Source organism: Myiozetetes cayanensis, unplaced genomic scaffold, assembly GCF_022539395.1.
Source record: "Myiozetetes cayanensis isolate MyiCay16 unplaced genomic scaffold, myiCay2020 scf23, whole genome shotgun sequence".
Lineage (NCBI taxonomy): Eukaryota > Metazoa > Chordata > Aves > Passeriformes > Tyrannidae > Myiozetetes > Myiozetetes cayanensis.
The window spans coordinates 10388680-10415217 of record NW_026087445.1 but is presented as its reverse complement, the minus strand read 5'-3'; the positions used below and the strand labels follow the sequence as shown (position 1 = coordinate 10415217).

The 26538-nt window shown below is 48.0% G+C and overlaps 1 protein-coding gene across 5 annotated transcripts in view; it reads right to left on the bottom strand.

Moving 5' to 3' along the window:
- The window catches only part of MVB12B (multivesicular body subunit 12B), a 57813-nt gene that overhangs the window by 5174 nt on the left and 26101 nt on the right, over positions 1-26538 (bottom strand). For 4 of the 5 annotated variants that reach the window (XM_050319897.1, XM_050319902.1, XM_050319898.1 and 1 more), the window contains 3 exons: positions 24164-24261; positions 5052-5107; positions 3699-3758 (listed from right to left, as the gene is read on the bottom strand). In XM_050319897.1, coding sequence (XP_050175854.1) covers positions 3699-3758; positions 5052-5107; positions 24164-24261 — 214 coding nt within the window. Of the gene's footprint in view, positions 1-1219; positions 2154-3698; positions 3759-5051; positions 5108-24163; positions 24262-26538 lie in introns of those variants that run through there. The other variant, XM_050319901.1, reaches the window with a different exon arrangement.

The window sequence follows — 26538 nt, the reverse complement described above, 5'->3', positions numbered from 1 at the left end:
GCTGTGGGCAGCACCCTGCAGGCCCTGGGCCACCCCAGGGCACCCCAGGAGAGGCCGAAGTGGCAGTGGCCTGCCCATGGTGGGTGGGTGGTCGAAGCAGCGCCATGCAATGGGGCTGCCGGGGCAGGAGCTGCCCGTGACCGCACACCCACTGCAACGGCCTCATATAGGGACTGCCGCTCCCCCCCATCTCCCATTTGTGGCCCCTGGAACGTCACAAACACGTCTCCCCGTGGCCTTGGACCACTCCTTGCCAGCCACCCAAGGGCACAAGACACACCGCCAGCAAGGTGACCCTGGGAATCAGAAGGTGCGCTGGGGCCTGGCCTGCCGGAGTTGTACCAATTGCGCCAGGGTTATGCTGGGGCTGTGCCAGGTCTGTGCCAGTTGTGCCGGGGCTGTGCCAGTTGTGCCAGGGTTGGGCTGTGGCTGTGCCAGTTGTGTCAGGGCCGTGCTGGAATTGTTCCAGTTGTGCAAGGCTGTGCCAGGTATGCACCATCTGAGTAGAAGGTAGGGTTGTGTCAGGCCTGTGTTGCGACTGTGCCAGCTGTGCTGGGGCTGTGCCAGTTCTGTGCCAGGACCACGGCAGTTGTGCCAGGGCTGCGCCAGGGCTGTGCCAGTTGTGTGCCAATTGTGCCGGGGCTGTGTCAGGACCGTGCTGCCTCTGCATCCCAACTCAGGAGACCACCGGTGCAGCGCCGAGCTGCGGGGGTCCCGCTCTCCGGAGCACACGGGCCCGGGCCCACCCCGGCGGACGGGGCGGCGCGGGGCCGGCAGGGGGCGCCGCGGCTTCGTGCCGGGCTGGGCCGGGCGGCGCCACTGGGCGGGAACGGGGCGGCCCCGTGTGGGGGCTGTACCGGGGCTGTACCGGGGGCTGTACCGGGGGCTGTAACGGGGCTGTACCGGGACCTGTGTCCGGGGGCTGTACCGGGGCTGTACCGGGGGCTGTGACGGGGCTGTACCGGGGGCTGTGCCCGGGGGCTGTACCGGCGCTGTGCCGGGACTGTGCAGGGAGCTGTGCCCGGGGGCTGTGCCCGGGGGCTGTACCGGGGGCTGTGCCCGGGGCTCGGGGGGCTGTGCCGGGGTTCGGGGGGCTGTCCCGGGAGCAGTGCCCGTCACCCCCCGGCCGCACCTCCCTGTCGCGACGCCGCAGAAGGCGGCGCCCCCTCGCGCCGTTCGCAATAGGCGTCATTTTTCAACACCCAAACGCATAAAGATGTCAGCTCAAACTGTTTACTAATTAACACTTAAAAAGACACAAATTAGATATGCGTGGCTAAGAGCAATTATAATCAAGACGAATCTCTCCAGTCATTGGGGAACTGAGGAAACTCCTAATTGCTGGAACCAATGTTTTAAAAACTGAAATCATGCCAGTTAGTAAATATGTTCATTTAAAAAACATTTCATGTGACTGCACTCTGGAGAATTGCCTACAAACATGCGAACAAGAAAAAATATTGCTGTGGAAAATTAAAATTTTAAGCCCTTTTAGATTTACAACTTCTTCATTAAATATATTTGCGAAGAGCAGCCCATGATAACTTGTAGCAATTCAGTGGTTAAATAAACTGCCTTCCCTGTCAGTTTAAAAGGAGTGATGAGTATTGGATGCTTGCTTTACTAATTAGACTCTCTCTAGACTTTTCACTCCACACCAAGCTCAAAGGAAGACGAGATGCGCCCCACGAGTGGCCGGACCACTGCGCTCTTTGCCACAGCCACGGGCACCTCAGCACCCACCGTGTAGCTGAAGTGACTGACAGTGCCAGCACCTTTCCTGTCACCTGCACCTGCCCAGGTGCCTGCTTGAGGATGCTCCCCTAGCCAGGACAGGCAGGAACAGTGAGGACAAAGCCCTATAGCCCCGCAGGGAGAGCTGGCAGCAGCGTTGCCAGGGCTCTGCTTCTCTGCTGGCCATCCCACATCCACCAAAGCAGCCATGAACAACAGCATGCACCGCTTACACCTGTGCTTCACCGCGTCTTCATACCCCAGCTCTCCATGCAATGCCCTGGGCATGGATGTGCCATCCTGGAGCAATGAGAGCAGCCTGGGTGCAGTCCAGGATTTGTGCCTATTTCCATTATTTTCCTGACAGGGTGGAGTCCTGTCACTCAGCTGCCTGCAGCTTGGAGGATGGGTGCATACATCTGCAAATGTGGCAACAGAGAACAATAACTCTTGGAATTCTTTGGGAATATTTTTTGCAAGGCATCTTGCTCCAGGGAGAATGTTCTGGCTGCTTTGGAAATCCAGAAGATTTGCTGTAATGGTGCTATTGCTTGCAAGGGAAATAAAGCCATGCTGAAATTCACAATATTTATATGTGTAGCTCTCTATGTGCAGACAAGATGCTTCATCAAGGAATATGGGCTGCATAAACATATTTTTCATTACTCTGGAATGCACACAGCCTACGATGGAGCAGGAGCTGTGGCAGAGCCGGCAGGTATCAGCCTCTCTTCCCTGGCCCACACAAACCATTCCAGTGCTGGTGCCCCCGCATTCCACAGCCCTTCGAGGGCACAGGCAGGGCTGCACAGCCCAGCCCTCCAGGCAGCCCCCGAGCTGCCAGACCTCTTCCACACCAGGCAACACACAGAGATGCTGCAGAAGCAAATCCAGCGCCACTTTGATTCCCCTTGGGCCAAAAGGACCATCTGCTCCCTGGCCAGCTCCCAGCAAGAGCGAGGAAGGAGGCAGGCACGCAGAGGGGCTGCCAGCTCTGAGCACACCAGGCTCCCAGGGCTCCTCCTGACAGATGTAAGCAGTCCTGAGCAGAGGCACGGCACATGTGCCATGTGGTAGGACCGCAGCACCTGAGGCAACGGGTGCTTCTGTCAGCCATTGCCCCTGTCAGGCAGCATCTCCAGAGCCACCACTGCAGGCCCACTGCATGCCTGCAAAAGTTCTGGCAACCAATCACCTTCTTCTTGTACTCAGACAAAAATTCCAGGCAGAAGAGGATGGATTTAGGCAACTAGAGTCACAACTGGAATCAAAAAGTGGAGAAACTTTGAGCAGTTTTGTGATGGCATCTTGTTACTCTCTGCCTTGAACCCAGCTGGTTGGCAGAGGAGAAGGTCTTTGTGACCAATGGTGCCTGAAAAAATATGTGCTGCTGAGACAAATTTCTTCCTGGTCTGAGACTTCAGCTGCAAGGCCACCTTTGTAGAGCAGGCAGCTCCTCAGCACCATGTGGCAGAATGCTCCCTTGGGACCACCCTTGGTTTGGTGGCTGCCTCCTCCCATAGCTCCTCAAACACTCACACCCACTGAAATGCAGCCCAGTTCCCCTGACAACAACTTATCAGCATCACCACACTGAAAAATGATGAAGGTGTTCATCTGATATTGCTGAGTCAAGTCCATTTACCTTCCTGACATACAAGAGGCACCTAACAGTGTCCTGCTTGCACTATGTGTTGTTAATATATGAGAAAGAAAGGTTAACCAAGACAGATATCTGGAATTAGACAGAGGGCCCCAAACTTTGCCATTAGATGCACCACCTAAAGCATCTTCACTCAATGCAGATCACAGAGGACATCCCTGATCCTGAGCTTACCTCTTGACTTTATCCCCTCTCAGTGACTTGGGAATGACAAGAAAAGCCTTTTCCATAAGGGAAGGTATCTTACAACAAAGTAAGCACAGCTCTTGTGACTTGCTCAGTGCTGGATGGTACTACTTACCTCCTTTTCGATTTCTGCAAGAGTTTTGATTGTGATGCCCAAGAGATCAACTGGCTGCATCTGGCAAGAAAGAAACAATGTCAAATTTAGGTGGGTGGTGGTGGTGGTTGTTGTTTTGGGTTTGTTTTGTTTAAAGTCAGCAAACACTCTATCACCAGAGATTTAGAGGCACCATCTGTGAACACAGGGATGGCCCTGCTCCTCATTGCACCAGGAGAGCGAAGCAGCAGACAGCAGGTTGTGGCCAACAGCTCCAACACCTTTCTCCCTCAGCGTGACAGCCGACACTCATCTCCACGTCAGAGGTAGATCTGCCACCACCTCCCATTGCAGGACCCAGTCTGTAACACTTCTACGGCAGCAGCATCGAGGTGTGAGAGGCACCGGCTGCGGGAAGCCTCGACCAAACTGACCATATGGTGGCAATGGTGTCTAAAGGATCCGCGGGGAGGATTAGCACAACCTAATCTCTCTGCATTTGTCCTCACAGCAGGGACTCCATCTTTCTGGGAATAAAGGCCCATATACAACCCTTTCAGAAAGCCAGGGTTGTGCAAAACCCCCTGTCAGCAGGAAGAGGAAAGCAGAAAACCAGAGCACTTCTGAAAAATCAGACACAGCTGATGGTTTAATAGCTTCTTGCAAATTGTTATTTAAAGAGATACTGGTTTAGCATCGGATGGATTCGGGAACTGGTAGTGGGATGCTGAACTTTGAGCTCTGGATCATAAACTTTAACAAGTACTGGCCCAGTGACACTCAAAGGTCATTCTAAACCCAGACTGGGGTTTCCACCCTGGCCGTGCTCTTGGCGGCACGCTCTGCTGGGGTGGCCCTGCAGTGCCCGGCGCCGAGCAGGCAGCACTCGGTGCCCTCTCCAGCCTGCAGCCAGGCAGGAGCCTCCAACAGCTGCCAGCACTGGGGTGCACCCTGCCATTACCACTGCCCTGAACTTCTGGGGTGCCAACAGGAAGTAGTAAAGCTGATGGCACTATGCCATTCCCATGGCAGGTTAAATCCAGGAGAACTCCACATCTGCAGCTTTCTTTACAATCTATGCTAAGAAATTAGAAATGATTCCAGCACCAGGGAGTCCCACTGCCATCCTATTTCTGACGGCAATAAATCTTCCAATCCCAGGACAATTCAGTTGTAGAAATGATCTGGCAAAAGCCCTTCCCACCAAATGGGCAACTACTGTGATGTGCAACCTCAGCCCATCTCAAGCACTGGTATATATTTGGCCCCTCAACAGAAAAGCTTCCAGAAGGAGGTAATATTGTTGATGTTTTGTGACCACTTTCCATGAAACAATGAATTTCAGACACTGGGAGAACAACGAAGGCAACTCACCCCTTCAGGAGCACAGGCAAACTTCTCTGAAATCATAAAAGGCACTCCATCCATTGCTGAAAGGGACAAGACATCACGTCACATTTCCAGCTGATTTCTGACATGCAACTTCTCACATTCCCAGTGACAGATCAAGTATTCACAGCACTGACACATGACTGATTGCTCCTAGATGTTACTGCCAGCCTTTTCTTCCCTCTAACCTGCCAGTGGTTTCTTTCCATTTAAGACATAGCTGGGTCAGTCCCTACCAAACCAGGAATCCAACGAATCTTCCCTGCTCTATCCATATACAATTTCATGGTGTCAACTTTGCATTTTCCAATTTCATTCAGCTGCCAAAGCAGGACAGTATTTGAAACTGGAAGGAGGACACACATCTATTTACCACCTCCTCACTGAAGCAGCTGAGCACACTGGGTGGTGTCTGAGCAAGAAAATAAGGAACAGCTGGTTCAGGGAACTTGTACCCCCCCCAGCAGTCAGTACCACCACCTGTGTACCAGGCAGTAAGTGCTACCACCTGAGCAGGATGATGACAAACACCTGGGGCCAAGTACCCTCCCCAGCCTGGCTGCTGCCAGTGCAAACTCAATGGTGAGCAACGGAGCTCAAACACCTGCAAACAACAACTGAAGGATAGAAACCAATGGAATACAAGGACAGCCATAAGTACATGACGGCACATGGCACAGTCTCGTGTCACTGCCTTCAGCTCTGTCTGCAGCACAACCTTAACTGTACTCAGAGCACTGTTTGCCTTTTTGTTGTCTTGTATATTCATCTTAGTGCAATGATGTTCAGTGTGTTTGCTATCACCACCTTGGAGACATCACAGGAAGCCTGCCATGAGATGTGGCAGCACAAGGGAGACACTTACTTTTAAAACATATAACTCAGCAATTTGCACACAAGACTGCAAAGGGCATATTTCTAAGGCAGTGCACACCCCAGATATACCCCTTTTATTGCACTAACACCTTTAACATTTGAAGTCTTTAAATTTCAGCTCTAAAAGAAATAAAACCTTCAAATTTAAGCCGTGAAATGCCCCAGTGTGATCCTCAAATAGGGTCTCCTTTCAGAAAGGATCTGGGCCCACAAACTCAGCATTCCTCTGCTTGCCATTTGTAACTTCTACCAGCACCACTTAGTTACCATGTTAGCGATTTAACAAGGACCATTTAAGAATACTTAGCTTTTTACATTTGCTTTGTCTATTTTTGACTTAAACACCCTCTCCAATGGAGTATTTTGCTATCAAGGGTGCTGTGTGGCAGCCACAGCACAAAAAGAAACAAAAGGAAACAGATGAAAAGCAGCATCACCAAATCCAGGAAGTTTTAAACCTAGAAGACCATCTGCATTTGTTATCCGACAGAAACACGCTTTGATCAGCCACACGCCGGCTTTTGTAAAGTAATCTAAAGCCTGAGCCACAAGCGAGGCATCCCCGCAGCCCCCAGAGCCACCCCCATCCCTCGGCCGCGCGCTCGGCCCCAAGCTCAGGACTACGGAGTGAGGCAGCAGATGAAAGCAGGGTGAGCCAAAGGCTCAGCAGCACAATTAGCACTCTCCTAAACAAACGAGCTTCAACAGAGCTGTAATTAAGCAGGCCTGTAATTAAGTATATGCCCTTTATCATAACGATCATGCTTAAAAATGGCATGATGCATGGAAGTGTGTTATTAATGCTGCGCTCCCCGAGCGCAGGAGCCGGCGTGTCAGGCCCGTCACCAGCCTGCTGCTAAAATGCATTAAAGGCAGAAAGCAGAAAACAAGGCATGCATTCAGTGGTTCCTTTCACAGCCAGGCACCAGAGTCACGAGGGTTTAAACACCACCAATTCTGGAAACTTTACAGAAACAAGGCCCCAGGCGGCCGCTGCCTCTACCTGCCCTGGTGCCGGAAGGGCAAGAGCCCCACTTCGAACCGCGGCTCAGCCGGGCTCCTGGAGCCCTTGGGCACCCAAGGGGCTGCAGGCAGGCAGTGGGGACTCCCTGAGATGCTTGGGGAGCATCCCTCCTCCCTCACTTCTGATCCCAGGCTGAGCAAAGGCCCCGGACAAAGCGAACACTCTGGGGGAAGGACTGCCTGCTGCCCTGCACACAGGGTGAGACACCCATCGCTGCTGCTGCCCAAGATGTTTTTTTCACATTCATGAAGATTTCAATTCAGGCCTAATTCCCACAGCAGCTCATGGAGACTTGCAGGAGAGGGGCAGTCATGATGATCTCCAGGGCCAGGTAGCTCCAGCAACAGCAGGAAAGAGCTCCCATCATCATCTTGGAGCCCGACTGGGTATCCAGCACTGGGGTGTCCAGCACCGGGGTCTGGGCACTGGGGCCACTGCTCCTGCCACACACCATGAGGCAGCGCACAACTGCTGTTTACAGCAGTTAATTTCATAATAAAACGGAATGAAACCAGAACTGTAGGAGGGCATTTTAATTTCATGTCCCTTGTCCTGATGTTGTGCAGCAGGACATCATAAAAATAAACATCATCAGCACCTTCTGATTCCCCCTTTTTTCCTTTTTTTACTCCTCTTGCCTTTAAAGCATTCCTGGCAGGCTCTGATGAGCAAGCACTGTGCTGAGATCCTGCCCTGGATCACCACCTCCACAGGGAGTTTCACACTAACAGACCAGGCCCTGGCCCTGAGGTGCAGTTCCTGTTTTAGTCTGGCCAAAAGCTATTCCAGGCTCCTCCACATCAATATGCACCATGTTTGAGACCAGCAGATAGCAACACCAGGGGATAAAGGAACAGGTTCTGGTGAATGATAAAGCTCAACTCCTTCCACGGGTACCTGTGCTGATTCAAAAAAAAACCAGTGGGCAAGGTCCCAGTTGTACAACATTACTCATACCACTACAGAAGCAGCTAACGCACTGACCTACACAGGTTTCAATATCTTTAAAGGTTGTGACTTTAAAATATTTCCGAAAAAAAATTATAATTGTTTGCACCTTGCAGGTTAAAGCCTCCTTGCACAGGTAGGCAGAGCTGCTCTTGCCCCACAAAGCCTCACTGCCAGAAGGACACCCACCCACTGGGGCCCCCCACCCAGGGGCTGAACCCAGCAGTTCTCCCCATGCCACTATACCCACAGCACCTGCAACAGGTGAGGGAGGTGCCTGCGCTCTTCTCCCTCCAAATGGAACAAAACAGAATGGGATTTCAGAAGGAAAACTCTTTCCAATGGCTACTTGCTGCCTCCAAGGATCAGCTTCTCCCTGAGGGTCACAGCTGATAAGCTCAGGTACTGAAATTAGATAAAGGGTTAAAAGGAGCCAGCAGCCATAACCACACTCCTAAACCCCAGCCCTGAAGGACAGTGTTCCCGCGAATTCCCGGCAGCAGCCAGGAGGTGGATGGATGCCTCAGTGAGGGCCCCTTTGTGGGTGCAGGACCACTGAAATGCACAACCAACTTTTACCTGGTGGCTACTTTAAGTAATTTACCAAGACTTGCTCTAAGGCTCCCTCAGGGAGGACACCAAAGCACGGTCTATAAATCAACTTGTTAGCTTGCTTAGAAATTCTCTCTTTAATCTGAAAAAGTACCATCACCCTCCTCTAAGTACTCAAGAGATACTGCCTTCTGTGCTGCAGACTCAAACTAAATCTCAGTTGTCAAATTAGTAATTCATCTTTCTTGAATAACTATATTTTTAGCAAAGCTACCAGATTTAAATAATCAGACCTGCCAATGCTACCCTAATTTGAACATGCTGACGAACTTTCACAGGCAGCATCAGCTAACATAATGAGTTTCTGGATGACAAAGAACTTCAGACTCTAGTTCTCTACCCAGCGTAATAAGCACTTGTTCTTTTCTACAATGCGCACATAAAAGAGAAATCTAAATAATAGTTGCTGTAATTATCTTGAAAAATATGTGGTGATTAATGGTGATTATGAAAATCTGTATAATTGTTCACTGAAACTCCAAAGATCAGATGCTCTCTTGAAGCAGCCGTCAGTGAAGAACTTGGGAACACAAAAGCTTCCACGCTCCTGCCCGCTGGAAGCATGTGAGGACGGGACTGCCTGCGTGCCAGCTCAGCCCTCACTCTTCCATGACCTCTGCCAGAGGTTCCAGGATGTCCGTGATATGATGCACATGTCATTACGGTTCAAAGCACGAAGTTCAACCTGTTATTTATGCAAATAATTAATTACTCTAGTAAGCAACTCGCAGTTTGTCATGACATATTAATGACTTGATAGACTTCTATGAACTAGTAAGCACAGGACAGCAGAGCGCTTTTATCGTCATTTAATTTAAAAACGATCCTGTGTGAAATTATCTAGTCGTGAGTGATGGAAGCATAAAGAACAGACTCAGCAAAGCTTCTTTTGGATCATTGCTTTATTAATGGTAACGTCAGGGAAATGAAAAATGCTAACATTGTCATATTTAGCTCCTGGGTACAGATGAATCGCTGCCTCAGAGCCTGGCGGGCTCCGTTTGCACACTGCAGTGAGTGCTAATTCCTCACACCATGATTGTGGGGATATGCAGCCACGAAAGAGTTTATATACCTCAACTCCCAAGGAAATAACAGCTGTTTCTGCATTAAATTCTCACCATAAGCTTTTATAGCTTTGTATTTCTTTATTGCTGTTTTTGCATAGCTTTTTACACTTGAATTTTTGACTGCTGATATTAAAAATATTTAAATAAATAAATCCCTTGCAAAACATTTTTCTGCATGACTTTGAAAACAAAGCACTGTTAATCCAAACCAACAAAAAAACTAACACTGAATATGCTACTGCCACCTTTAAAATTTAAATGATCTTAGATTTTAGACAGATCTTTCTCTAATGCCACAAAATTGTTCAGATTTTCCCCAGACCTGAGAGCTAGCAGAGTGTTCCTATTTTACCAAGATGAATATCTCATAAACCAGCACACAGCAACACCGTAAAACTGAGTTTCCCTGCTTAGAGAAGACTTGATTTTCAGCTAAATGGCACCAGAGGAACACGGAAGCAGGTTGAGAACCAGCGGTTGGCAGACAGCATGGGCATGGTATTGCTTGGAGTGGACCCATGGTCAGGCTGGAGGGGCATATGAGTCCCTGTCAGGTGTGGGCAATGAGGGAGCCCACCCAGAAGAGGCTGCTGCCCCCAGCATGGAGCCCAGCGGCAGGTGGGCACTGGGAGGGCACCCCAGCTCATGGCCAGGGCAGGCTGGGGCCAGGACACCTCCCCTGGTACCCCTTTCCAGCCCCTGCCACGCACACAGCTCTGGCTTCCATCCGTGCCCAAGGCACACGCCCAAGCTCATGAGACCCCATGAGCACCTCATGCAGCAGTCACGGGGCAGCAGGGCAGTGGGGGCACAGCCAGCTGGGAACACCCCAGCCCTGTGCCTGGTGTCCAGGTCTGGCCAGGCAGCAGCACAAAACCACCCGACGCCTGGTGCAGTGAGTAGGGGAGCAGGGCCCTCCTGGGCTGGACAAGGAAACCTCCGCCTTGGGAAAGGTTTACAGCTTTCCTGTTCATCTTGAAATGACTTTGATTAAAAAAACAGACCTGGACTAAATTTTCATTTTTGCTAATTTGATTGTCAGCCTTGATTTTCTCTGCTTCCTGCACAGCTCATGACACGGCACAATTAGTTCTTTACTGCTAAGATCAAGCCATGAAAACACTTGAGAAAATACTCCTGGTTTTGATTATTTTCTTCTTTTAAATAAAGTGAGGGTTAAGTACTGCATGGTGACAGCTAAGGAGCACCTCAGCACTGTGGCTCCAACAGCACCAGAGAACATGGAGAGACTTCAAACAAGCTCTTCAAATTGCAAGTGTTTAGGAGCTCTTGATTTTATTATTTTTTAATAAAATGTCCCCTTTGAAGTCTCTGCACCACACTAAACTTCAAAGATCACACCTTAGCATGTGCTACTTCCAAGCAACAACCCTTAATTAATTAGAGTAGAGCAGATACAAACCAGGGCACTGGCGCGGGGTGCAGCAGAGCCAGGGCAAGGCCAGCTCAGGCATGGGGAGGTGAAGGAAGGCAAAGGGAGGAGAAGGCAGGCTCTCCTCCAGCCTCAGCGCACAGCCACGCGCTGAAGAGAAACGCAGATGCTTTTCCATTCCTTTCAGCTCTGGCTGTAATGACAGACTCCTTGGAAGTCATTAAACATGTAATGTCTGTCTGCCGCAGCGGCCGGGCGGCGCAGGCTGGAGCAGCACTTGCAAAAAGCATCTCGGGTAGCCCCACAATGGCTGCAGTGTTCCCTTGCTGGTGGCTGGAAATTTCTGCTGCTTGATGAGAGAAACATCCCATTGGGTAATGCGGCTTCCTCCCAGCACGGGGATGTTTCGCTCTTCAGTCATTTCAGTACTGCAGGGTAGGAGCAGGGGGTATTAAAGCCACACGCTGCATTTCGTTGCAATGTCTGGCCCTGGAAGCTTTGAATTTCCTTTACTAAGCCACCTACTGTGTGAGGTGGGATTTGTTGCCACCACCAGGGTTCTGGGCTCCCCATGCTCTCTGGACAGCGGCCAGGTCACCAGCCAAGGGGAAGATGCTCACATGTACAACACTGTGATCCTGCCCAGCAGCACCCCATGCCCTCCAGCTGTGCACCAAGTGACCAACATCTGTCCCACAGGGTTCCCAGGGGAGACAAGGGTGCACGGCATCCTCTCTTTATATGGTTTTGGTTTAAAGGGCTTGAGTTATTTTTAACATGCAGGCAGCTTTTTGTTTCCAGTAGAAGCAGGGGAAAGAATCCCAATCAGCTGCCCTAGAACACCATGCTCTCCACTGCCCAGGCATCCCTGAAGGTTAGTGCAAAGAAGAAATTCATAACGCATGTGGCTAGAAAGGACATGGGACACCCACCTCCTACTCCGGAGCTCACTGATGCAGAGTGTGCTCCCACTATCCCATGGAACACTCATCCAGCGAGGAGAGCCCTAACACGGACACAAAGCTGAGGCCTTCAGTGCTGGAGAGGACAGCACAGGGCATGGGCACTGCCCAGCTGTGGGAGCCTGAACCTGACATTGAGGACTGGGGGCTGAAAAGCCACGGGACGTGCCTTTCTCCTCCCAGCCGCCAGACAGATCCACGGCTCTGCAGAGGCAAAAGCTCCTCTGCAGGAGGAGATCCACTGTGTCACTGCACAGCAACTCGCGATCCAGATCTCCTAATGGGATTTAATTTTTAAGTGTTCAGAGTCATTACCGGAGCCACATATTTCTATCAGGTAAATTTCATTTGCATATGCAAATGATATCAAAATACATTGCACCATTAATATGATCAGTAATTACATAATAATAGTCACTAATCTCCACACAGATCAAACTTACAGTTTTGTAGCTATTAAGGAAACTGTGCTTTGTAATTAAGATAATCCTCGTTTCCAGATGCTAATTAACTATATAATAATTAGCTTCTTTTGCTAATGTAAATTAAGTATTTTCATCCTTATTGGTAAGAGAGTTACTTATCACTTAAAAAAGAGACAACCTAGAAATAATCCCACCTCCCCCTTAAAGGTGAAAAGGTAACTCCATTTTTATCAGTCTCATTTGTGAATGCAAATGAGCCCTGATTAATCAAGTCACAGGGAAATGTGCCCATCTAGCATGGCCAGCGCCTGGCGCAGCCCTCCAGAGGATGGGGATGGCTCTTCCCTGGCTCCTCTGCCGCTGGTGCCAGCCCCACAGAGCTCCCTGTCCCAGCACAGTGGGGACACGCCGTGCTGCCCGGCCACAGCCAGGGGCATCTGGAGCTGCCCCACAGAGCCGTCCGGGCACGTGGCTGGTGGCACGGACCCGGGATGGTGGGGAGTGGTGGCGGGCACAAGGGGCAGCGCTGCCAGCCTGCCAAGCCACCATGGCAGGGCTCGGCCTTGGCGCAGCGCATTCATCATCGGCAAAACCAACCCACCCGCTCTGCACCACCATTTGTCATTAATTATGCTAATCAGCACACCATTACTCTCCATTGACACCACGGCACTTATTAGCTAGTTACAGCTTTTCAAAAGCACAGCTTACTGTGTATGTGAGTGCCGCTCCTGCATTAGCCTACAGGGAAGAAATGTCCAATTATGAAAAAAAGAAATTTGCTATTATCTCCTCCTAACAAACCAATTTAGTAATTACAAAAGTCTCTGAACTCAGAAGGATTTGTTAAGAGGAGCTGAGTGATGAAACCAGAGAATTTTCTTTGCAATAACTTTTTGAGTTGAAACTGAAGAGACAATAGAGAACAAGCAGTTTTTATTATCTTAATTATGGCTCTTGCATCTTCACTTAAGATGATCAAAAAGCAGAATTTATCTAAATGCGTGACTCTATTTGGCTCTTTCCTTAAACTATGATTTGTTTATTTTAATAGATATGCAGCCAAATGTGTGTAATACAGTACAGACACTGACAGGCCCAGCCTGTTCACAGCTCTGAACCATGCACAGCAGCCATCCCCACAAAGCCCCTGCACGCCCACAGGACACGCCAGGAGCAGGGACACAGCCCCACGCTGCCAGAGCTAAAGGGAGGGAGAGGGGGCCTGAAGAGTCCATGGAAAACCAGCTTTGCTGGAGTATCCAATTCCTATGTTGATTTGCTCACTGTGAGAGGACATCACTAGTTTTAGAAGCTTAATATGTGTTAAGAGCTCATTAATATCATCAGAGTAAATGGGCCTATTAAAACATCTTTAAGCAATATCTGAACATACATCTCCCTAAACTATATTTAATGACTGTACTTAAGATACATTATATGCAAGTCTTAATGAGACATTGGATAGCATTTTGAAGATTAAAATTAGAGAATCCTTATAAAGTCTGTCCACTTAATGTAGCCTTAAGCTGCACTGATGAAAAGCATTACCACCAAATTATTACTTCATTAGAACAAATATTTTCTAATAATTTCTGATTTATACCATTAGTTGTCTCCATATATATTATTCATATCTATATGAATATTTGAGTATACACTAAACAAGTTTCCAGTTCCACAGGAGATGGGAGAAATTCTGAGCTTTCTAATGGTTAATTACTTGTCTTTTTTTCTATTGAGTTAAAAACACACACTCGTCCTAAAAGTCCATTTACTGTGTCCCCACTTTTCTAATTTAATTGGGGATTTTAATTCCATTAACCACAAGGTCGTTTTTTAAACATTTACTGTTCTGCTTTTCAAAGATCACTAAGATGCCTTGGGCTCACCCCGACTGGTCCTTTGGCTCCTCCCTGGAAGTTGAGGGGTGGTGGCAGCGCAGTCCCCAGGATGGAGCCCAGCCCAAGGCCAGGCAGGACCCTGGCTCTGCACACCTCTGCCCATGGCCCGCGAGGGGCAGGACACGCCAGAATTAACCAGGGCCTGACGTTACCTCTGGATAAACCTGCGGCTCCAGCGGCAGCCCCTGCCCACGGCATGCCCATGGCCAGGACAGCAAGGCCATGGGACACCTCCTCCAACAACTGAGTCACTGCCATTACGAATTACAATAAACTTATTAGCAAGAGGGCTTTATGTGTGGTTTATTTTGTATAAACAGCTTTTCATTAGATAAATGAAGCCCAACAACCTTTATAAATGTTTTCAATTATGAAATGATGCCACAGAGAAATCCGGATGATGACAATCAGGGAAAACACCACTGACATCTCCTGCTCAGAGCCGGAGTGTGCTGCCTGGATGGCTGCTCCTCCCAGTACCATCTCGCCCAGCCACATCAGGCATTTAAAAAACTCCTGCTTTATTAGATGGAATCTGTAGCAACAAGACTATTTTCATTTGTTCTGCCCAAGTCTTCTATCCAAAAGAGTGAACAACTCAGTGTAACAATTTTGCATTTTTAACTGTGCAAATTAAGCATTCTTCATAAATAACAGCCTGGTTTGCTGCACTGCAACTCCTTTTTATTAGGAGCACAGAAATGCACAATGAGCAACGTGTTCTATTATTCTTTGTCAAATCACAGAATGCTACATTAGAATAACTGTGCTGGTCAATGTAATATAGTAGATTAAATTCAACTTCTGTGCAAAACCCACTGTAAAACAGCATGATAAGAAGGCTATAAAAAATTTAATTTTACTCCAAACTCCATCAGAAAAAAAAAATGGTGTGAAAAGTAATTTTGCATAATCAGTATACGCCATCTGGAACAATTAACCGATTTCTATAGAACTATGAGGATCAGTCATATCTGCTTATTAAAGATCAGAAATTATACAAGTAATAAATCCTTGAAAAAACTAAGCGTACTCCCGCCTGTCAATGCTATTTTAACTTCAAATACTGAAGAACGCCTGATAAGGCTGAAAAGAAGAGATTAATATATGCAAATTACATCCAGCATTTAAAATCCCCAACAACTGTCTCTGGTTTTCTGTCCCTTATTGCTGCCTTTATGTTTTATTCATACACCAACTCACCTGTCACTTCATAAGCTATAATATTATGAGGGTATTATTAAACAGCATAAAGCCGTGCTTTAATTGGAAAGCTTCATTGCATTTTCCAATTATTTGGAGTAAATTAAAAGCAGATGCACATAGTTTAATAAGGAGTCTAATATCAGTTCCGGGAAATCAAAATTCATTGTCATTACTATGCCGTGATAGTTTTGCAAACTGTACTCAATTTCGGAGGTTTTGAAAAGAAAATCTGTCTCTGCAATCTGTTAATTGTCATTCAGTTAATAACTGTTTAAATATCCAAACCTCCGAGCGTCTTCCTTTATAAAAAAAATTAAACTCTGACACTCGGCAAAGCAAAACAAACACAGTGCAGCCCGCCCCAAGGTTGTGCTCCCCAGGAACGGCACGAGTCCTGCCACCTCATCCTGAGATTGGCTCAGCTGGTTAGAGCATGGTGCTAATAACACTAAGCTTGGGGGTTTGATCCCCATATGGCCTTAGGAGTTGGACTCCTTGATCCTTGGGGTCCCTTCCAACTAAGAATATTCTGTGATTCTGTGATCCTCCTCTGGCAGCCACCAGCCTTCAGTCACTGCTGCAGGGTACGTGGAGCAAGGGCACCCCTGTCTGGGGGGCTCCACGCCAGCGGTGGAGTCGCCTTGCCATCACCCTCTCTCCATCACACCCCACTCCAGCTGCTACACGCAGCTGTGTCCTGCCTGCGCCACAGCCCCGCCACTGGGTGGGTTACAGCTAGATAATCCTGTCAGCAGAGATTGAGCAGCCTCCTTGGAAGGTGATGTGTGAGCTGAGGAACACGGGTGATGCCTGCATGCCACTCCCCACGCCAGCAGGGCAGTGCCCAGCCAGGGCCTTCACCTCCCATACAGGCACATGACACTAAGGTGAGGAAGACAATGAATAGTAGTACTTTGGGCAACAACACATTCATCAAAAAAACACGTCTGGGAAAAGACACCAGCGGGAGAATTCACAGCTCCATCATCCCTGTTTGGGGCTGCTGGAGGGTGCACTGCCACAGGACACCAAGGGTCTGTACACCATGGATGCACTAATTTAATAACAAACATGTTTTCTGAATCTCATTAAATATAGTATTAAGTAGCACACTTCCCTTTCTGAAATACGCAGCTGCAGCATTTTACATGAGACTCCAGCCTCCCTGAACTGCTGATATTAATAGGACCTTTTATATTTGGAAGATTATCCAGGTCTCTTAGTCCAAAGACTGAAAATTGCAATATGGTAAAGAACAGGCTGACTTTAATCTCAGCTTCAGTAAAGAGGTTTCAGTGCAGAATAAAGCTTGTGTCACAACTTGTCTGGTTTTTGGACCATCCTGATTAAAATTCAGTGTCACAAAATATAAATTTAGTTCCGCTTCTACTCTTTAAGAAGTGCCAAGAACGTAATGAAGGGATGGCTACCAACAGTAAGATGTAGCATAAGACTTCCCTTCTGAGAGTGGGGGTTCCAAACCCCCTGAACATTGGAGGGGATCACAGAACCACCAGGAACTGTGCCAGATGACAAAGATAAAAGCAATCCTTGTGCACTGATCCAAAAAACAGCATTTTTCTTTTTTTTTCAAAATTACCTGTTTTAATAAAGCAGACACACTGTGCCAAGTGAGCCATTTAATTATCTGCAAAAATTATGAAGGAAAACAATAGTTTGCAAAAATAAATGACTAACATCTGATTAAAATATCTGTCCTACATACAGAAAAAAGATACAGCGTCTTTTAAAAGAAAACGGACATCCGAGGAAGTGGCAGGTGTGGCCAGATAACCTGGCATTTTGCAATAAGAAGGAATTTGACATATGGGCACTGAAATGTAATGAAATCTAGAAAGCCCTCTGAAAGAAACTTTTGTCATTACAAAAAAAAGAGGAAAAAAAAAGGATAGATCCCACTAGACATTCCCAAGTCAGCCACTGCAAACAGGAGACTGAACCAGGAAGCAAACTGCTGCTTTCGGAGCAGCGTACACAGCAAACGCTTCCCACGCCACTGCCCAGACAAGCGACATCTGCCTCTCACTGAGAGCCGCCACCTCCATCACGGAAAAGCAACTCGGTTTCCTTTTTGGGAATCCACTGGCTTTGATGTTTTTCAGATCATTAACACCAGTTTCTACTCTCTGCTGCCTCCAGAGAGCTGGATTAGAAATCAGTGTAGGGTGAACGCCCAACCTCACTGCAGTGCCTGCAGGAGCAGCCCATCCTCCTGCAGATGGACCCCAGCTTGGCTTGCCCTCACGCCATGGCCAGACCCTGGCTCACCTCACCCCCGTGCCTTGGCCAGGCTGAGCCTCTCTGCCCCCTCACCAACAGGGCCTTGCCCCAGGGCCTGCTGTTGCAAATATTGACCTGTGCGACCCAGCAGGTGGAACTTGGACTGGAGCATCCACTTGTAACTGTTTCCCTCTCCGACCCCTCAGACCACAGTTTGCTCTGACCTTTACAAAAAGTGTCTTAAAGGGGAAATAAATATTAAAGATAATAAAGAAATATTTATATATAAAATATAATAAACACCCATTTAAGTAAATATTTACCTCCTTAAGGTAATAAATACTGGGGTGTGATTCCAAAATAAACAAGGGAGAGCTGTGGAGGAAGTGGCACCTGTAAGAGCTGCCCATGGAAACCTCCTCCTCTGTGGCATGCTGGCACACACCTCCAGCCAACACCATGCTATGCTGGCAGCCGGCCTTGCTTCCCCTCCCTGGTGCTCAGCCCAGCTTCTCACAGCAAAATACTCACACAAGTAATTGTGTGGATCATGTGGTAAAAGACAACCACATAGTAATACCTTTAAGGTAAGAAATATATGCAAAGACATGGCTGCATCAAATGAGTGCCCAAAACCCGATGTTCCTCAGCAAGTGAATGGCTGGTGCTGCAGCCTTGATCACAGCATGGACACTGCTTTATCAGTGGATAAAACATGGGATGCTTTGGGATGTGACATCTAAGCTCCAACTCAGAGAACATTGGTTTTTTTCTCTGAAAGAGAATGAAAACTTTCACCTGCAGCTCAACAGGGTCTCAAACTGAACTGAGAATGCTCTGGGTGGTGGGAGATTCTTAAGCATATTGCAAAAACCACTTCAGTTAACTTTTATACAGTGCAAATAATCTGTGTTTCTGGATCCTGCTTTATTTCTATGGATTAACATAACCTGAGGTACCAAATTTAGGAATGGTGTATCAGTGTGTCAAGCTAACATCATTCATTTCTTAAGGTACTTGCATAAATTTTTTAATTGTTTGGGGATGACAGCTGGCAAGAGTTACTTCAAAATACTGCCTACAGACATATATCAAAATAAGCTTTGGTTTTGTTCTGTTGCTTTGTTAGAATAGTTTCCATCCTTAAGTATTCAAAAGATGAACCTTGGTCCTATCCAAGAGTAACTGATCCTCTTATTATTTCCAAGTTTCTTCCAGAATAAAAATACTTGGAAAGGTTCATATGACTGAAGCTGGGTTTCTGGCTATGTGTTGCCAGCTGCCACAGGATCTGGAAGTTCACATGCTCGTTTCCTGCACCAAACTGGTACGAAGAGTCTTTAAGTGCTTTGTACATACATTCTGATGGGGTTGTACAGACTGTTTGACAGACTGCACGCAACACAATTTCTACTGTAGTCAGATAAACAGGTCAAGAGAACGGATGAGACTGTCCTACATTCAAATTACATAAATTTGTCTGCTACTCCCCCAAACACATCTATGTGTAAGGTAACAACAAAGACTACAGGGAAATTTCAGAGGAAAAAAAAAAAAGACAACCCTGCTCAGCAAAAGTGCAGGGTCACAGACCAATGGCAGCGAGGGCTCTGCCCACCCGACTCCAGCTGAGAAACTCCCACTATGGGGAAGCACATGGCTTGAACCAGCTCATGGACTCCCACAAATCCTCACTACAGGGAAGCACACAGCTTGGACCAGCTCATGAGCTCCCACGAACCACATCTGAGGCCATCAAACTCTCCTTTGGCAAACTCAGTCACTAGTTTCCAACGCAACAGCCTGCCACATGCTTTGCAGGGTGCCTTGAGCCTTTTTCCACCCCTGATCATTTTCCTGGGATAACTGATTGAGTCCATCTCAAGCTGGCCGGCTGAGGCAATTCTGAAAGTGCAATCCAAGTCTGGGCAGAGTGTAGGCAGCTCTGCCAGCACAGAGGGCAGGGCCTGTCTCCCCAGGAGGAGGTCGTGCGATGGCCATGCAGCCACCCTGAGTCCGGTCTTGGCCTCAGGCAGAGACAACTCTGCCTGTAATCAGAGCTCGAGGGGACTTTTGATGGGAGACTTTGTAATCCAGAAGGTTTCCATTTCAGTGGCACTTACAGAGCAGAAAACTTATGGGAGGCAAGATCCCGAGAGGCACCAGCACACTGTGCTGAAGTCAATGCTTAGTTACTTCACCCCACTGAAGTGGTGTTAGAGCCCATTCAATTAGTGAGGCCTGCAGGAATATCTGCATTCCTAAATCTCCAGGTTCCTGGAAGGGTTAAAGCTTATTATTAGCATATAATTTACAGGTCCCTTCTCCCAGGAAAGAAATAATGCACAGTAAATGCCACATTCATTTTAATAATACATGTGGCAGTCTGTGCCCAACATCTGCACAAAGGTAAAGCAGACAGATTTTTTTGACATGTCCCACTCTGCCATCGAAACACAGGCTTTTTGTTTCGTAAGTGACGGAAGGTTTAATCAAGAAAGCAGGCAATTCATCAATCGAAACAAGGCTGCTCACACCGCCCTGACAGCACACACATGGTTTTATACAGAAGAAACCTGGCCACCTGTCAGCAGCACCTTTTACATCAGGATATACAAATACACTGGGTGATCAATCCTCCAGCTCTTCCCATTCGTTTCTTCATTTTCTTATTATATTTTTCTTTATGCTAGATGTTGCCCTCATTCTCTGCAGGGATAGATGGGAGACAAGGCAAGCTATGGCTGTTTATACACTATCATAAAAATTTATATACCCTTAGAGTGACTTATTTCCCTTCTATTTGAGTACCATTATTATAAATAATTTTTCACTTCATTCAGGAATTTTCCCTGTATGTTATTATCTGTGCCTGCCTGCAAGGGCTGCCTCTCCCTCACTGTCCTTGTGCCTCTGATAAGCCAAAGCAATATGCAGGCAAAAGATGCTTAAGTCTGAAATGAAGGCAGTATGTAGTCACAACAACATCTTAATTAAGCTGAAGGCCACAAGAAAAGACTGTGCTGTGAAATACTGAGCTGTGTCTGTCGACAGGTCTGTCTGGAGCGAGGCATTCTTCTTCCAGCAGCTGCCTGTCCCAGCATGCACATTAAACCTGTCAGCTCCTCAGCACCCTGCTCACAGCAGCACCCACAGACCTTCTGCACATTAACTTAGAACTAATTCTGCCTTTTGGTCTGCAGTGTGTGGCACGGAGTGGGAGCACAGAAGGTGCTGGGCACATGGATGATGCCAGCAGTGCCAGTGCTACACTACCATCGTGCTTGACAGGCTCCTGCTGTGGGGTCTGGGCACTGCTTCCCTATCTGCACCCTGTCAGGGACTGACTTAATAGTTTACTGTGCCAAGAGAAGTCTCCTTAAATTTCTGGTCACCCAGTGTCTTGTTGCCAAGACTGGCAATGACAAAACACTGGTTAAAAACTGTAATTGTTGCTTTCAGGACTGTTTTTTCCTTGATTCCAGTTTTGTGCAAACAACAACTGCATTACACAGCCCAAGGGGTAGTGGGCAGTTCCAGCAAGGATACGGTCATTCTGCCAAAATGTATTTGAAATAAGAGAGTAGGATCAACAGCCAAAATACATGTCACCTTCCACAAACATGCTGAACCCCAGCTTAAAATGTTTTCATTGACTGCTGAGAAAATCCTGAGCGTCTACAGAGAGCGAAGCGAGACAATGCTGCAGCTCTTCATTCCGGCCCTCCCTTCCTGAGCGGCTCCTCCTGTGCCCACCACAGACTAAGGCAATACCAACATTGGAAGAGACTGTTCTTAAAGCCTTTTGTTTCTCTCACCAGCCCCAGAAACCACTCCACTATGCTGGGAGCCAAGAGAGGGAGCCCACAGGCCTGTCTGCCGGGCAGGCAGAGAGGAATCCTGTGCCCGCCAGAGACCCGCATCCCCTCACCCACCACACCGGCCACGCGCCACTGCCACCCACACGTCTCCCACGCACCCATCCCTCCCCGGCAGGGACCCCACCACAGCAAAATGCGGCCTGGCAAAGCACGGCCTGCAGCACAGCTCCGGCGGGCGTTCCTAAACCTCCCGTTGCCATGGCACTGCGGAGAGCACTGCAGATAGACCGGACTGGCTGCACACGACACCAACAGAACGGGAAACTTGGGAATGGTTTCCACAGCACCGTCTGGGGCTAATCCACCTCAGCAAGGTTTAAGCACACAAAGGGAATTGTCACAGCACCTCATTGCAGCTGCTGACAAGGCAGCCATGGTCAGGAGCTGTGCATGAAGATCCTGCCAATGCACAGGATGTTTCATATGACAAGACTCTTTCTTTGGAAAGGGCTCACAGCTGCAATAGCCATTACAGCATATGCAGAACTCATATAACAGCATTTCAGGAGGAGAATGTGCAATTGGAGGAAAAATAAGAGCTATATGCTTTGAAATGTGCTCATGCAAACATGGAGAACTAATGCCCTATCCAGTTCCATAGGCCTGTTTTGTGCTCTGGCTGTAATGGTCTGGTGAAGTGTTCAGGCTCTTTGCAAAGGGCTCCTCAGGCTGTGGAGTGAGCAGAGCCTGCACATCCTGGGGAAGGGTCTCTCTCAGTAACACCCACATGGAGCTGCTGCTGTTGGGGCACTTGGTGCTTTCCCAGGAGAGAAAGCACAGCTTCCCATCCCCATCAGGACTGTCTCGCGTGAACACAGGAACACGCCTTCCCTTACATTTCCAAATCTATTAGGGCAGGAGAGTAACAAGAAAAACAAGGACTGACAAGAATTATGCAATTGTTATATTCTACCTCTTTAGGAACCCAAAGCTGCAGTTTCAGGCAGAGATTACCTTTTAAATAACCCTTTGATTATGGTACATGAATTAATGTCATGTTCCCATGTTACAAGTGTCACTCACTATTAATAGCAAGAGCCTGTGAATGGCACATTTTTGTCATCTTCTCTTCCCTGATTATGCACAAGCAGTACCTACTGCACAGCCAACTGAATCCACTGCTCTTTTTACTGGGTTTCCAAACTGTCCTAAAATCTCCTTCAGCCAGAAGAAGCGACTGGACTTTCATTACGTTTTGATGGAGTCAGGTTTAAAGGCAATATTTTTTTCCCTTTCAAAAAAAACATAACAAAGAGAAAATGTGGCTAAGTGCGATTTTACCATGCCTGTCACAATATTTGTTCAGGTGTATTAGTACTCAAAAAAAACCCCAAAAACTCCAAGGAAAACTGCTGCACCTCAGCAATACCCAGCCAAAGCACAACACACGAGCCAGCCCCTAAGAGAAGGGGTGGGTGAGACACACTCCTGGGCCACAGTTGCACCCAGCATTTTTTACTCTGCAGAACCAGAAGTCCCTTTGCTTTGGTCCATGAACACAGCTTTGATCCCAGACCACACAGCTCTCAGCACATTCAAGAGTGATGGAGTCCATGAGGTACAACTCTAAACCATTCCTGCCTCTTGCTCTCAGAGGCAGCTCTTCCTGGGCCCACAGAATCTGGTTACGTTCCCTTCGAGTTCAGTCTTCCTTCAAGAAAGCAAGCACTTGGAGCCAGGACCTCCTCCTGAAGAACAGAGCTGCCAGTGACAAGTCACAAGCACCCCAGCTCCAAAACAACCCACTGCATGGTCGTGAGGCACAGTAACAAGTACCTGTACCTGCATGGAGGAAGGAATAGGCTTGACCCTCCTCACTCTACTTCAATAAACAACTCCCTGCAGATTAGTACTACTTAAAAACAAAAACTGGCTAAAATATTAATTGAAAGGCTCATTCCACAACATCTGGAAACTATCACTGGCTCTAGCACTTGTATACTGGTTTGGAATGGTGAAATCTGCAACTAGAGAGACCAAGCATGCATGTACATACATGTTCTCACAACTAAAGCAGAACCCCCATATCCTAACATCTAACTCCAAATTTGCCCTAATACTGAGGAAGCAAATTCATGCAGTGCTAGTATTTCGAATATAGAAATGGGGAAGAGTAAAAGTCTCATCTGTTTTTACTGTGTATGTTAAGGGTGGCAAAGACCACTGTGTTTGAAACATCCCTGCTGGGCAGGACTAAGCTTCTTGTGAAACCAGCAGAGATATCTCTTGTGACTAGCCTGTGAACATCACGAAAAAGATGAGGAGCAAAGTATGTGCAAACGTTGTTTGCCATCAGAGCTCTAACATGGCACCCTGTCAGGCAGCAGCATCCCTCCTCAGGGGCTGCAATGTCTCTGGGGATCAGTAAGACCTCCTGCTGGCAACACCTGCCTGGGGTCTCTCTGCATCCCAGCTGCCCTCAACTATTAAATGGCACTGATCAAAAGCTGATGTTGTTCCACGGGTACCACACACCTGGCTGTTTGCACGTGCAGGTTTGCTGTACTTGTTTACACTTCTGATTCCACAAGAGCAAAGAAGCCGTGGCAGCTCACCTGAGATTGCGTACAGGTTGGAGTGCTGGTGCTCCAGGTCCAGGCGGGTGCTGTGACTCTTGCCCCGAAAGCTGGCCGGGAGCGTCAGTGAGATATGCCTGAGGGAGAGAGAGGGGAAATGGGGATGACGTTACTACAGAGCAGAAAACGCTGCTGCTGTCAGCTCGCTCCAACCTAACGACTCCAGTCAGGTAAAGCAGCTAGTATTAACATTGCTTCCAAAACTGTCTACAAACTGTCTACGTCCAAGATCAGCCTCCTCCACCCCACTGAGCACTGGGCTCAGCCAAAAACTGAGGGCTGCAATGGTGACCATTCACTCCTGTGGAGCATCCAGCCCTGGCAGGGCATCCACTCTGACCAGGGCATTTGCCCCCGGCCAGGCACAGCAGCTCCACTCAAGCCAGCACCCAGGAACAGCCCACATGGCTTTTCCCTTTCAATTAAAATCTATATTTTTTTAATACAGATCCCAAGTCTGTGTGAATTTTAGTAAAATGTTACCATTAATCTTCTGGACCGTGTTGCCACACATAATGAAGCAGCTCCCTCTTCACAGAGGGGTTCAGTGCAGCATGAGGCAGCAGCTCCCACCTCACCTGAGTGAGAGCTCCTGGGCACAAGCAGACCCTCAGCATCACCCTCCTGCCAGAGGGAGAACTAGGTGACCTTTGTGTCCTCCTGGAGTCCCAATGTGTGAGACAGGGCCCTGTGTATTCTCCAGCAGAGCATCAAACTCACGTTCTCAGCCAGCAGGTTTTATCTACCACATGAATCATCTGGAAGTTATTTGTCTTTAAAAACAAGACACATTTTGGGAAGAACTATGTATTTTTAGCCCTCGATGCAGCTGATGGTGAACAGCACAGATAAAACAAGAAAAAGCAAACATCAGTCTGAGTTTGCTTGTGCTCCCCAAAGCTATTTCTAACCAAAAAAAGATGGTGTGAAAATACATTTGAATTTGGCTATCAGTATGCTGTTTAAAACACAATCCACATGAGAGTCTCCAAAGAAGGTTTGTCATGAACACACTTTAAAACAGGAGACCACTGCCTGTAGGCATGACACACTTTTCATTTGGTTTTTAATAGCAGTATCCAAAAATACTTTCCAAGGCACCAAAACAGCCAATAGAAAGACTATGAATTTCTCTGGTCTGTGGGGGGACTGCTTTCTTCACCACAAACAGAACAGCAGGAATTGTTCTGGAAGCAAACAAAGCAGATCTACTTAAAAGGGCCATTTCTAAGGAAAGTATTCTTTAGAAGTTCGTACCAGTTTGTGCTGCAGGAGAGGCTGATGCCCTGCCCTCTGGACAGCCCTCCTGCACAGCCCACTGCCACGCTAGGGCATGTGCCCTCAGCCAGAAGACTGCAGGGACTGCCCCACAGCCGGCTCGAGGCAGCACTGCCTGAGCACCACGACACAGCCCTTGGCTCCAGAACGCAGGCAGCAGCTTTCCAGCACAGTTTTGAGTCCTTTGCTTGCAGAAGAATCTCTGCACCACAGCCCCAGTCGGTTCCCCCATGCCAGGCAGCTCACACGCACAGCAGATGGAGGGCGCGTGCCACGCGTGCGATGAAAACGAATCGCTCACCTGCCCAGGAACTGACCACACACGCACGACTGCAGCGGCAGCAGGCGTGCCCAGCCCTCACTGCCCAGCTCCACAGGGAACCCCTCTGCTCTCCAGTTAACATGGATGGATGTTAAGACACCCTGAGGAATCCCAGGGTGGCAGAGGCACAATGAAGGTGACGGGGAGTGCACACGTGTAGACCTGCCCTCAGCACTCCCAACACTGCTCGTGGGGCTGGTGAGGAGTGCCAGCCCAGCCTTGACACCAGGGGCTTGACTGTGGCTGTAACAAGGGCCAGCATCCCCACCCTGGGGGCCACTTGCCATTCCTGCAGTAGGACAACTGGGCATTCTATCACTCCCACTGAGCTGCATGTGGACAGCCAGAGAAATATCTCCAAGAAGAACATTAGCTGCAAGACCATAAGACAGGGCTGGATGGAAGTCAGGTCTCTCCTTCCCCCTGTCCTTTTATGAAAGTATGACATTGTAGGGAGAAATGGGAAACAAAGCCCAATTTATTTTAAATTAATGCAAACTTTGGCCAGGATCAATATAACTTATACCTACAAAGTTGATTGCATAATGCATTTTCCTTATGTGTTGTGAGAGCCAAATCATTTTGCATTGTAGAAGACAAAAAAAAGAGGCTGCCATTGAAAAGCAAGAAAACCCCAATTACAAAGTCCCCAAGTTCCTAAACACATATCGTGGAAGTATGTGCAGCTCTGCGGCATATGGCAAATCAATTACTAGTTTAAATTTTAAAACAAAAACATGGTAAATGTGTTGCA